This window comes from Sinocyclocheilus anshuiensis, unplaced genomic scaffold, assembly GCF_001515605.1.
Source record: "Sinocyclocheilus anshuiensis isolate Anshui unplaced genomic scaffold, SAMN03320099.WGS_v1.1 scaffold964, whole genome shotgun sequence".
In the NCBI taxonomy this organism is placed as follows: Eukaryota; Metazoa; Chordata; class Actinopteri; order Cypriniformes; family Cyprinidae; genus Sinocyclocheilus; species Sinocyclocheilus anshuiensis.
Genome location: NW_015552666.1, coordinates 1,068,823 through 1,082,552, shown reverse-complemented (window position 1 = coordinate 1,082,552; position 13,730 = coordinate 1,068,823). Strand labels below are relative to the sequence as shown.

The 13,730-nt window shown below is 37.2% G+C and overlaps 1 protein-coding gene and 3 pseudogenes across 1 annotated transcript; 2 read left to right on the top strand and 2 right to left on the bottom strand.

Moving 5' to 3' along the window:
* Positions 1 to 2,585, bottom strand: part of LOC107667311 (solute carrier family 26 member 6-like) — a 4,906-nt pseudogene extending 2,321 nt beyond the window's left edge.
* Positions 2,586 to 3,828: 1,243 nt separating this feature from the next.
* LOC107667403 (kelch repeat and BTB domain-containing protein 12-like) lies at positions 3,829 to 7,242 on the top strand. The gene is made up of 6 exons (XM_016459079.1): positions 3,829 to 4,070; positions 4,333 to 5,522; positions 5,733 to 6,003; positions 6,223 to 6,373; positions 6,703 to 6,900; positions 7,053 to 7,242. The coding sequence occupies exons 2-6, from the start codon at positions 4,441 to 4,443 to the stop codon at positions 7,220 to 7,222; spliced, it is 1,872 nt and encodes a 623-aa protein (XP_016314565.1). The 5' UTR covers positions 3,829 to 4,070; positions 4,333 to 4,440; the 3' UTR covers positions 7,223 to 7,242.
* Positions 7,243 to 8,088: 846 nt separating this feature from the next.
* LOC107667404 (coiled-coil domain-containing protein 36-like) lies at positions 8,089 to 10,669 on the bottom strand (annotated as a pseudogene).
* A 1,471-nt stretch (positions 10,670 to 12,140) lies between these two features.
* Positions 12,141 to 13,730, top strand: part of LOC107667411 (uncharacterized protein C1orf159-like) — a 3,936-nt pseudogene continuing 2,346 nt past the window's right edge.

Here is a 13,730-nt window from a genome sequence, read left to right as displayed (position 1 = left end):
TCGGCATTCCAGAAGTTTTATTTTTTACTCACAATTTACACGACAAAATATTTTAGAGCTTGGCGTAACTAGTAAAATGTATATTCATTATAAAAATGCCCATGGTATTGTAACATTTTATTCATTTACATGATTTTTCTAGTCTATAAATTATGCTTTTAAAAATTTGACTACCTCATATATCCAGGTTTTCCAACCTTCAAAGTAATTTTCTTCAAAGGAAACAAACCTTTTTGAAGGGTAATTTAAAATAAAATCGAACATAATTTTTTGTTTATTTTAATGCTTGTTTTGTCTTATTATAAATATCTTTAAGTCATCTTGGATAGAAGAAGGCCCCTGATTGAAAACCACTGTTCTAAGACATTCCAAAGTACTGAAAAAAAGATGAAAAAGATATATTCTATGGTTACCAAGCTCAAATTAAAAATGTTTACCTTTTTTTTTTAAGGGTCTCAAGATAAAGTTCAGCATTAGCGAAGTACATGGTGGCGGAGGAGTGAAATATGATGATACCTGGTACCTCCCTCACCTGCAAAACACAAAACACATTTGTGATACTGCAGATTTGCTTAGATACATTGATTACAAAAAGTCACATAGGCATAATGAAGGCTAATTTGCTATGAAAACAGTCCTGATATTTCTGGAGTTACAGTGGGAATGTGATTGTTTCAATAAACATACATTTTAATGCAATAAATAGAAAAATCATTAAAAGTGGCACACAGTTCAACATTTCAGTTCAGTCCTGTCTGCTAAACGAATAAATATAAATGTAATCCTCACCTCCTTGTGTGTTTCCATATCTAGATACAGCTCAGTGCCAGGGAGGTGTCCCAGCAGTGAGTAAATGGGCCTGAGAGAAACAAAGAAGTCATGAGATAAGTTCAGACTTGATGCAGTAAGAGAATAGAGCAGGTGACAGAAGTGAGAAACTGCTGAAAGATTAGAAGCAGGGAAAGACTCCAACCGTTGAGTTCTGAAGATAACAGTGAGTAGAGCAAAACCCATATCCAAATTGAAGAGCACAGATTAACTTAAATGATTTTAGCAAATGGCTGCAATATAACAAAGAGTGAAAAATTGAAGGGGGTCTGAATACTTTCCGTACCCACTGTATGTCACCAACCATATCAACTACAAACACAAAAACAAAAATGACACTGACAAACCAGCAATCATGGAAATTATCAACAGAATTAAATATTAATGTTAAACTAGATGTTTACAAATATGAGTGGTGCTTGCCTATGCGAAAGTCATCAGCACAATGCCTAGGAGTTATATATTTTTTGTCACATTGCTATGCAATTTTATGATTATTATGGGATTTTTTTTTCAGCTACTTCTAGTCTCGGCCACATTAGTGCCATTGTAAATAAGGAAATCTGAATCGGGGGCCAGTCTCTCTGTCACACTACCAATCATAATACTGAGGATAGTAAATGTGCCTATGTGTACACAAACACATAAAAACATTAAAAGTCAAAGCATTATGAGCATCAAAAATAAGAAAACAGACAGAAAACAATGCATTTTGGCTAAATCAGATCAACGGATTTAATCATTTTCAGCCATGTTTAAAGATAAATGATCTCATCTATAGATATGTATCTGGAGGTCCCAAAAATAACATAAATTAATGGAGGATAGAGGGATGTATAGAGTCCAAATACTGGAGGCAATGAGGCCAGCAAAGCATAGGCCATTACTAAAACGCACAAACACAATGTCTTAAACACCCACAAATGAAGATTACAGGTGCATCTCAATAAATTAGAATGTCATGGAAAAGTTCATTTCTGACTTGTCCAGTATTTGGCCATATCATCAGCTATATTGGATTTTTCTTTCATGGGAACATGTCATGTCAAAATATATAACATTTATACAAAAATTCATACGGACCCCCTGGCCTTATGTCAAGGACCACTAGAGGTCCACGGACCCCTGGTTGAGAAACACTGGCCTAGTGAACCAAACTGAGAGACCATTTTGAAGGCTCAGGAAACTTTTGCAGGTGTTTTGAGTTGATTAGCTGATTGGCATGTCACCATATTCTAATTTGTTGAGATAGTGAATTGGTGGGTTTTTGTTAAATGTGAGCCAAAATCATCACAATTAAAAGAACCAAAGACTTAAACTACTTCAGTCTGTGTGCATTGAATTTATTTAATACACGAGTTTCACAATTTGAGTTGAATTACTGAAATAAATGAACTTTTCCACGACATTCTAATTTATTGAGATGCACCTGTATATTGTAGCTCATTAAAAAGTACAGAAACATGCTTTACCTTGTGGAAGGTGCATGATGCCCACACTGATGCCAGAGATAAGGTCTGGCATGCCATAATCCCAGATGGAGTAACGGAGCAACCAGGACCGAACAGGCTACGTTTCAGTCTGGGTGTAGAACAGCTGGTATAGAAAGAAAGGAAAAATAAACAGATTGAAATCAGTGTCAGTTAATAGCACTTAAAAATAATGCTGCCTAATTTTTCTCAACAAGACATCTCGCTTTAATGGCTGTATCCTACCTGAGTGATTTCTTCAGCCGACAAGTGATGGGAAGAGTCCATTCTCTGAGATCGCTCTTTCAGCCTCTGTTCATCTATAACCTCTCACTATACATGATACTCTGCATGTCCTGAGTCCATTTTCTCTATTTTGTGCTATATAGCTAAATAGTCTTTGTCAAGACTTAATTACAAACCACAAAATTACACTGACCTCAGTCTTGATAAAACTTCATAAGACTTTCTGCAAGTCATCTATGAGTACTAAACCTCTGAGAGTTATTTAAAAGGGAAGATAATGGGGTTGGTTTGTATTAAAAAGAGACTGTGCTTTCTACCAATAATTAACTTAAGAACAAATAATAGTGTATAATAATTTTAATGGATAGCTACAATTTCAGTATCTATCCATTAAAGTTCTATCTTTCAACTACTGTCTTATTTTAGTGCAAATGCTGACTCAGACTTTCCTCCTGTGTTCATTAGTCGTTAGTTTTTCCAACTGCAATGGAAAAATGTTCTGTTCCGGTAGAAAATTCCATCGTGATGTGTGTGCAGCATATTATGAATTGATGACTTTATATACAAATTTAAAAAAAAGGACCGTAAGAGATGTTTTGACGTCATTCATCCTGTAATTTTGCAACACATTAAGTGGCCCTTAAAAGGGCTTAAAATAAATGGCATGGGTTGGGGGGTGGGGGTAAAAGGTTTAACTTCTGTCCTCTGTGGTTAATATATTAATTAATAATCAAGTAGACTTAAGTTTAGGCCTCTGACTTGTACCGATTACACTTATGTTCCTACATTTATATTCACAAATAAACATTGGGGAGCTATGTTAAGAAATCAATTTGTTTGGAGTTGGCATAATATGAGCTCAATGGAAAATGGGGGGGGGGAACTCTTTAAAAGTCTTTATATCCCCACATGTTGGAAAAAACATTCCATATTATAGAATTCAAAGGCAAATTTGTGTTTAATATTGTGCAATATTAAGAAATAATAATTAAATCACATAGTTCTGCTTAATCAATAATAGGATAATACTTATGTATTCAGAAATAGCTATAATTGCATCAAGTCATTGTTAAGAAGCTGCATTAAGGAACAAATGCTTACACATAGATTGTGTAGTCACTTTAAGAGCATGATGGGGTGAAATTTGACCTCAGCTCTCACGTACTGAGGGCCTTTCCCCCAATTTCATGCAAGAAATACCAAAACATAAGCATTGCAAAGACACTAAGCAAAATGACAATATATATAGATATATAAAACTTTCTAAACATACTGTAATAACAAGTAATGTTCAGTGTTCAAGAATGCTTGTTGAATATTTTTTTCTTGTTTCCCCCCTTCGGTAGTTTGACAAATCATGGTCTATAATTAGCACTGTTGCTTAGCTGGAATGGGCATGGAAGGTTGAGCATGCTCCCTCTCCTAGTGTTTACTGTCAGACACAAGGCAGCCAGCATGTTTGTGTCGACTGTGGGTAATGGACGAATTGTTGCCTGAAGGCAGACACCACAGGAAGCCGGAGATCTGGTACGATTCACTGATGCATGTGCTAATATAATGCAGCTTGTTGCCAATAATGTGACTGATACAACAATAACTGCCTTCTTTTGACATGTCGGAGCATTGACCTGTTTAGCACTGACCCTTAGAGCAAGATAAAATTATTGGTGCATCAAAATGAACTTTCAATAAGATTCTGTGGACTTTTAAAAGGGTGCATTAGTAGGCTATGTTCCTGCCAGTTGTCATTTAGCTGCATAAGCTAATAATTTGTTTTTTATCTCTTCAGATACAAGTTCCTTGACACTTCTGAAGGATCTCCAGGATGTATTTAGGCTACACTTCTGTTCTCTAACACTTCTCTAAGTTTTAAACTGTCAAGAGACCAAAAAACAAAATGGATCTGAGAGCCAGGCATGGTTTGACGCTGTTGGAGCAGCTAAATCGAATGCGGGATGCTGAGCAGTTAACAGATGTGGTTCTAGTTGCTGAAGGTGTTAGCTTCCCATGCCACCGTGCGGTGCTTTCTGCCTGCAGCCCCTACTTCCGCGTAATGTTCACCTGTGGCCTGCGAGAGTGTACCAACCGTCAGGTGGTGTTAAGAGACATGCCGGCCCCAAGCCTGGCCCTTCTGCTGGAATACATGTACAGCTCCAATCTTCCACTCACTGCAGCCAATGTGCAGGGAATCTCTGTTGCTGCTTTTCTTCTACAGATGGATGAAGTTTTCAGTCGTTGTCAGATCTACATGATTGACAACATGGATGCTTCCAATTGCCTGGGCATCTATTATTATGCTCGCGATCTAGGGGCAGAAGAGTTGGCCGACCAGGCTCAGCGCTATCTGCGGCAGCACTTCACTGAAGTGTGCCTTGGGGAGGAAGTACTGGAGTTGGAGGCACACCAGCTAGGGGGGTTATTGGGCTCAGACGACCTTAATGTTTCACGGGAAGAGAGTATTTTGGATGTGGTGATGCGCTGGGTGAAGTATTGTCCAGGGGGTATAGGGCCAGAGGAAGAGAACCGGGCCAGGTACCTTCCAGAGCTCTTAAAGAAGGTACGTCTTCCACTGGTGGGTGCAGATTACTTGAAGGGGACGGTGAAACGGAACACGGCACTTCTAGCTGATGCCGAATGTCTTCAGATAATGGAAGAGGCCATTGAAGCAGCAAGCTTGGATGCAGATGCTCCACCCCGTCGACTGAAGCTGCGCTATGGCATGGAGACCACAGACCTCCTGCTCTGCATTGGTAATGACGGCGGAGGCATTCGCTCACGTTATGGAAGCTATACAGAGCGTAGCTTCTGTTATGCTCCCACAACTGGCCGAACTCTTTTCATCACCTCCCCACGATATGGTGATGCGCTTGGATATGTCTTTGCTGGGGTGGTGACTGAGAGGAATTACATTATTGTTGCAGGAGAGCTCGGAGCAAGAAGGATGTCAAGACAAAAAGACAGAAATGTCGAGATTTTCATGTGAGGTTTTGGCAGGAGAAAATTACAATTATATAATATGTTTTCAACATCAAATATATGCAGCCAAACCTTAAACTAATCTGTTCATTAGACAAGGGTACCTAAAATTAAGATTAGAATTTAAAACTAAAATGAGATTAAATCTATCACATTATTACAGACAATAAAACTTACAATTCAAGTATCTAATATTTGCTATGTCCCTTTCAGGTACAACAAGGAAGCTCAAGGATCCTGGAAACACTTGAGCTCAGCAGAGTATCGTGATTCTTACGCATTGAGCTCTTTGGGAGAAAACCTCTATCTGATTGGGGGTCAAATGAAGCTGAAGAACCAGTTCCTCATCACCAACAGTGTTGAGCGCTGGTCTCTACATGGTGGACCATGGCGTAGCGCTGCCCCTCTGCCCATGCCCCTGGCCTATCACAGCGTAGTTCGGATGAAGGGCCACCTTTATGTGCTCGGGGGACAGACGCCACAGGTAATATTCCAAAACAGAGCAAATTTGTCATCTTTATGGTACTATCTGCAAATATATTGCACAAGAAGAGTCATGAGAATGCAACATAGGTGGTGCAAACAATATAAATCACTATAATTTGGAAAATAAAAACAAGGTGAGGATCACGGTTTCTGTCTGTTTATTGCCTTCTCTCTTTCCCTCTAATGCACCTGTTCTGCCATGTCTCATGAACGACAGTCATACCGCACAGATGACGAGCCTGACCGAATGAGTAATCGCCTGCTTGAATATGACCCAGAAACCAACAAGTGGAGTGAACTTGGCCCTATGAAATATTCAAAATACCGTTGCAGTGCAGTTGCACTCAATGGGGAAATCTATGTACTTGGTGAGAATGTTAACAGGATGAGTAAATTGTGATAACTCATGTTATTTGGAAGTATCAGTTTTTGTGATTATGGGTTAATATTTCCATAGAGTGAGACCTGTGGATTAACTTAATACAGCTTATCACAAGAAGCTTATGACAGTAGTCATCATTATTACAGTGGTTCACTAACTTTCATGAAAGCATAATGTCACCTATGTGTTTACTTGATGTCATTCTTCAAAAATGTTGCTTGTTTCAATTTTGCATGTTTGTTCACCTCAAGGAAAAAAAGTATTATCAAAACCTAGGCATAGCCCATGAATGAATTTCAATGTCTCCTCCTGCAGGTGGTATTGGGTGTGAAGGTGTGGATCGTGGCCAATCACGTCACTGCCTTAATGTAGTGGAGATCTACAACCCTGATGGGGATTTCTGGAGGGATGGTCCTCCTTTACCATGGCCTCTCCTATCACTTCGCAGCAATGCATCAAATGCTGGTGTTGTTGACGGAAAATTTTATGTCTGTGGATACTACAAAGGAGCAGGTAAAATACGTAAATATTGTAATATCAATATCAGTCCACTTCAGCCTTCAACTTGAAGTTAAATTCATGCAATCACAAAATTCAATTCAACACTCATTTACATTTAATTAAACATATTAGACAACACTGTAAGTACTCCACTCTTTTCCAAGATCGTCACCATACCATCACTAAAGACATCCTGCAGTTGGATCCCTGGGAAAACGTATGGACTGTTGTGGCAAAGCAGGCGCTGATGCACGACAGTTATGATGTGTGTTTGGTGGCAAATCTGAATCCTCGTGGACTCATGCCCCCTCCTGCTGACTTGGTAGAGGAATGACAACACTATCCAACAGTGATTTCCCATACCAAAAAAAAAGCTTTTTTTCATTCACAAGACAGAACTATCAGAAAACTGTAGAGGAAGGCTTTCTTTAATAGTTATGAAAACATTTTTGATTTACAATGCTGCAAGTACTTTAGTGATTGTAAAGTTGAAACGCTTTACATTTTTGGATTTCAGATAATATTACCAATAGCTGAGGTATATAGTATGAGTTAAGATACATGCCGAAGGATATGAGAAACTCTCACATCATTTACAGCTCGGATTATGTAACACTGCAAGACGCTGTGCTAAAATATGATTTTATTTACTAGCAAAGTAAAAATGTATTGCAGAGTTGCACAATACAGTACATGTACTGTAACTTTAAGCAGCCGATGCAATTTACTAAACATGTTAATTTGTCAAACTTAACACCAGCTAAATCTATGTCAAGTTCCAACTGAAAACAAAGTTGAATATGTTTTAAAACTATTTTGTACCTGCTGTCACATTGAGATTGTCTAAAATATTTTCAAGGCTAAATCAAATTATGCACAAATTTCTCGAATATGACATGCCAAAATTACAGAATGTGCTTGAATGTTAATGCGTTAGAGTCATACGGTACAAGTAAAATAGAACAAAATACTTTTAGATGTAGTAAAGTCTGCCTGTTTGTCTTTAAGTTTTTATAATATCCATACTTCAAAAAGAATTAACAAGGCAAAGCAACAGAAGAAGAACAGATGTCTATAGCAAGGAAAGTGGTTAGAGAACCAGGTTTGCTTGTTCACAATTCAATTCATTTTTAAAAATGAACATAGATACTCTAAACAATTTATCAAATGTAAGCATAGTCAGAATACAATATTGAAGAATTCTGCATCTTAGTCTGAGTCATTAGTAAAGTCAAAGAGCTGCCAGAGGCCACCTTCTCCTTCTATGACACTAATTTTAGATTCAGGCACCACATTTTCCCATTCAGCCATCTTGTATTCCACCATCATTTGGGAACTGTCTGTGTCTTCAGACCACAAACTGAAGGGGTTTAGTGGTTGTTCAGCTACACACCTACTGATTGGTGCTACAGTGGCTTGCTGCTGTAGTTTTAAGTGATTCTCTGCAGCAGACTTGTTGGTCATTTCCCAGTTGTCACAAAGAGAAGCCAAAGGTACTCTGTCTTTTTGTTCACACTGAAGGTCTTCATTCTGCTGGATGTCCTTTGAGAATTTCATCGCTCCTTTTTTTCTCACCAGCTGTCTTTGTGGGAGAACCAAGGCTCTCTTTTTCCCCCTATAATTCAGTGGTTTTTGGCGCCTCCTAGGTACTTTCAGTGGTGGCATCGCATCAGTGACAAATCGGTTATCTCTCACATACAACGGTTTTTCAGCCTCCAGATGTCTATCTACATACTGTCCTCCATGGTCCTCTATGGATGCAGTGGATTGAACATCCACATGTGGGCTTGAAGGTCTGGTCTCAACTAACTGTTTGCACCATAATCTCTGCGAAGCATCAGGGGAATCCTCATCTGTGACTGCTGTCTGCTGTCTTTCTACAGGCAGAGCATGTGAATTTCTGTTTTGTGACTTCTGTGTTGTAAGTGGACACTGGTTCTGTTCTACTGCTTTTCCTGAATAAATGACAGGCCTGTTGCATATCATCTGGCTCTCGTGGTGTTTTTCAGCTGACATGACACAGAACCTCTCTAACAAACCAGGTGATGTCTGGACCTCACTTCTCAATCATTCTAGCAGAGCCAGGTCCTGTCATCGGCTTGTGAATAGAAATCAAAGTGCTAAGCTGAGACAGAATTTTTCCCAGCATGCCCTTCTCCTTGCTCTGCTCTGCTTTCAGATGTTCCAGATCCCGTTGGAGGTTAAACATGCTTGAGCTCAACTCTCTTGCAGCCAGACTGCTCTATTTAATAGAAAATAAGTGTAGCTTTATTACCAATGCCATTATAAAATACATTAGTATTAGCTTTGCATTTGTTATACCGCATATGCAGTCCTTACCTTGGCTTCCCTGTCTGCCATTTCTTTTTGTGTTTGGCTCTGCAGAGTCTCAAACTGACATGTTATACCTTCGTTCACACTGTTTAAATAACCTTTAACTACAATAGACAACATAATGTCTTAGGCTTATAAATAACAGCTACAACATTGAAAATACTTTTAAAATATGTATCTGCTATTATATGATCAATAATTAACTTTGATGATATGGTATTTGTGGAATTTACGGTGCCAGCATGGGCTAACTGTTAAGAACCATCTGCATTTAGTTAAAAGAATAAGCAAAACATACAAACAAAAACATACTATGTTTTCTACTATATGAAAAAGTATCCATTTTCTCCACTACAACTTTGGTTATGTCATTACTTCCATCAATGCGATTTAACCAAGTCTCTCTGCTCTAAAAGGGAAAATATAAGTCAAAGTCCAGTAGTATTAAACCCATGACTTTGTGCAATATAGACATTCTAAATGTATTAAATATGCATGAGTGCCTTAAGTACAATACTTACATTTTCCAGAGATTCCTGCAATTGTAGAATTCCATGAGTGAGAATTTCCCTAAAACGGGGAAAAAATTATATTAAACAATATGTCAGGACAGAACCAGAGCTACGTGAAAAACTGCAATAGGAAACTTAAAAACAGACACCAGGATGGTTAGAATAGTTTTTCATTGCACAAGGATCAAGAATAGACTGACTACCTTTCATGTTTTTCTTTGGCTTTTCTTTTCTCGTCCTCAAATCTGTCCAACATGCCAACAAATTTGCCACCAGTGAAGTTTGAGATTTTGCCATCACCACCGAACAAAAACGGCTTAGAACTATAACTGCTGGACACCATCATTTCCTTCATCTGTAGAGGATTTAGACAATTTGGAATTAATATGAAATTTTAAATATTATTACATTTTACAGACTCGTTTACAAGAATGTCACATTCATTTTCATTTATTAAAGGTTTGTGGACCAAGAAAAAAAAATCAATCAAGAACATGTTCATTATATTATACCAAACAAAACATAGCATGTTCTACAGACCAAATAAATAGTTTAGGCCTGAAATATTTACCTCCTGTGAGGTATGCTGAGAACCTCTGCTCTGTCCACTCATCTCCTGGGTAAACCCTTGTGAAATGTCAGGCCACATTTGAGAGCCCAACAGAAACTGGGAGTCACCCAGGCTGGAGTAGTCACTGGTTCCCGGTCCCTTACCATTTTTTATCCCTCTATTACAAACAGAGCGCAGAATAAACATCAATATAAACACTACATTATTAGGCCCTATTTCAAGGTAATTAATTGGGTAAGTGTAAATAATAGTAAAAGTTACCTGACAAATTCTCTAGTACAGAATTCAATTATGAGACATACCCAGAAGTTGCGGGGATATTCAACATCTCCTTTATATTCCAGACATTGGGCTTCATATCCAGGCTTTGAATGTCAACACATTTATTTCCACTAGAAATAATAAACATGAAATCAAAACTACTGCAAAACACTTGTCTGTGTATATATATATATATATACATAAATATTTTTTTTTTAACAATGATTTTTTTATTTATTTATTTTTTTAATATTCTAGAATTTATCTGAGCGAACGCCAAGTGTCACAAATGACTTTTCTCGCGCGACGCATCATCAAAGCTGAGCTAGTTTTCATGACAAACTAGCGAGTAAACCACCGTTTCACGGGCTACACTTATTTAGTTCATTTAAAAAAAAAAAGATACTTACCAGAAAATTACTTGTTTGATATGCAGTAATGATTCTGAAGCAACGTAAATAAATTCTGGCGCTCGCTGATGCTGGCAGTTACGGTTTTCCCGGGCTACAGAATTTAAATAGTTCACGAAGCCGGTAAACATTTACAGTTTCTTCATTATTTCTAAGAAAGATCGCTAGATGGCGCTATTTAAATACTAAATAATAATGTAGTTTGTACCAAATTAGTATAAATGGATGATATATATATAAAAAAAATAGGTTTATTTCATTTTAGTTTGTATGCATTTATTCAGTTATTTATTTACGCTATAGTTCACTTTGCACTGGTTTATTAAATTGCGTGTTTGTAATGACATTATGATGGCATTGTACAGTGTCTCATGTAGCTAAAGCTAATAGTTATATGCTTGTGACATTTAAAAGCTTAGTGCGGTGGTATAGTGGGGATTTGTGAAAGTCTCACCACTACTCTAGGGATTACTGATCTTGTTAAACAATCGCACAACTACAATAACATCCTTCAGCGTAGAAAAGCGGTGTGGTTCACCCATAGACTGTATAAAAACAGGGTTCACCATAAACCGAGTCGTTGAGACTAAACTGTATCCTAACAACCAAAACTACAAAAGCTAGTGTCTTCATAATACAAGTCATAGAGCTTAGAAAATGTAAAGCGACTCATTCTGACATTGCTTCTCACATATGTCCATTCATTTATTCATTTTTATAAATTACAAAAAAAAAAAAAGTAAAAAAAAAACTATAATACGCCTATATGTTTTCAGTAGAAACGCCTTTAATGCCACAACGAGAAATAAAAGCTGTAATCTTACAACGATATTGACTTCTGAGATCTGTTTCATACATTAGTTACTAACTGGAATTCGCATCACAGCCTGCGCATAAATTAATAATTAAAATGTTCTAATAATTATGAAATAATAAACGCTATCTAATAATAGCAACGCTACAACAGTAAAAGACTTGTATTTTGGCAGTGTAGTTTATTAATCAGGAAGTGAAGTCCCGTTGCCAACAGATTTCTGACACATTAAAACTTGCGTTTCACAGGTAAATTCACGCGTTTATTATCATAAAATCTGAATTATGTCGTCGGTAAACGAAAGAGTCATGGCTTCTGTTTTATTTATAGATTGTTTTGTATCATGACATCCTAGTTATCCACACAGCAAGCTAAAGTAATTAGCCAGCTGCTCAGTAAATAGACTGTTGAAGAACTTGTTTGGTGGGGTAGCTTTTTTATACTGTGTCTTTATAACTGGTGTTACATTGGGCTTTCTTACAGAATATACACCCACCAAAACAAATAAAATAACAAAAAATCAGTGTAGAATTAAACGTTTCGAATGGGGCCAGTCGTGAGATGATGAGTTGTATAATGTTCACAGAAAACCTTGATGACTCACTCTTGATGTTGCCCCACCCTAAGTTTTTATTTAAATATATAAAATGACATGTTAGGTTTAACAGAAAACAGCTTACCTCCAGTTGTGGCATTTTAGAACTTAAACATAATGGGCTTCAGATCCATATTGACTCCATCTAACCCGCAGGAGTAACTAATCTCATCATGAGTAGAGTCTACTACATCCTCAGTGCTGCTTATTTGTGCTAGAAATTCCAGAGACCAAGGTATCTCTTGTCTTGTCTTCTTCAGGAATCTTTGGGATAATGCCACACAACTCTCAGTATGTGAGAGCCATAACTATTGTGAATACATTGGTTACTGTAATTCCATGCTCTAAAACTGAATTTAAGATCGATTCCATTCTTGATGTATTTTGATTATGTATGTGTTTCAGGCGCTGCTAGAAAACTCCAATGACTGTTGTGAAAGAATAAAGAGAATGAATGAAACCTGTGTGAATATTACACTCTGTGATCCTGGTATGTTTCTCAAGTAATATAATTTCGTAAAATTTAAACAGAGCTGCAAACAAATGTGCCTTTTTAATACAACATGAGCAAATTCATATTTTTCGAGGCACATTTTGTTCCTGTGAAATGTTATATGTAATTGACATGGACATTTGGTATGATTGATATATATTTTGTAACCTTGAATCCTCCTCTAGGACTCCTTCAAGTTCAGGAGAACAGTACAACATTTTGTGTGTCCTGCGATTCAGCGGAGCAGGGGAATTCAACTTTACTTAACAATAGTAAGTGCTGTGACATGGTCATTAATGAACATCTGTACAGTCTAGAAGATTGCTTATAATGTATTTTAATAAGTAAACACACTTTGTGCACATGCATGCACCATTCCTCTATCATGATTTATTGAAATGTTTAAGCTACAATTTGGGAGTTATTTGACTAGGAGTCATTTGATTTTTAAAGGAATAGTTCACCAAAAAAAAGAAAAATTGCTGAAAATTTACTCGCCCTCAGGCCATTCAAGATGTAAATGAGTTTGTTTCTTCATTCGAACATATTTGCAGAAATTTAGCATTACATCACTTGCTCACCAATGGATCTTCTGCAGTGAATGAGTGCCATCAGAATGAGCTGATTAAAACAGCTGATGAAAACATCACAATAATCCACGAGCAATCCACACCACTCCAGACCTTCAATTAACATTGTGTGAAGTGAAAAGCTGCACGTTTGTAATAAACAAATTTATCATTAAGACATTTTCAAACAGTTGCTTCCGGCTAAAATACGACTCCATAATCCATAATATTACTTTCTAAAAGTCACCTCGTCTGAATCAGAAGAGAAATATCAATAGATCAA

Bases quoted from the DNA above. Each gene is read 5' to 3' on its own strand.
- LOC107667403 (XM_016459079.1), top strand. From the start codon at position 4,441: ATGGATCTGAGAGCCAGGCATGGTTTGACGCTGTTGGAGCAGCTAAAT. The intron at 5,523-5,732 runs GTGAGGTTTTGG...TGTCCCTTTCAG, and splicing joins AGAAATGTCGAGATTTTCAT to GTACAACAAGGAAGCTCAAG. The intron at 6,901-7,052 runs GTAAAATACGTA...CTCTTTTCCAAG, and splicing joins TGGATACTACAAAGGAGCAG to ATCGTCACCATACCATCACT.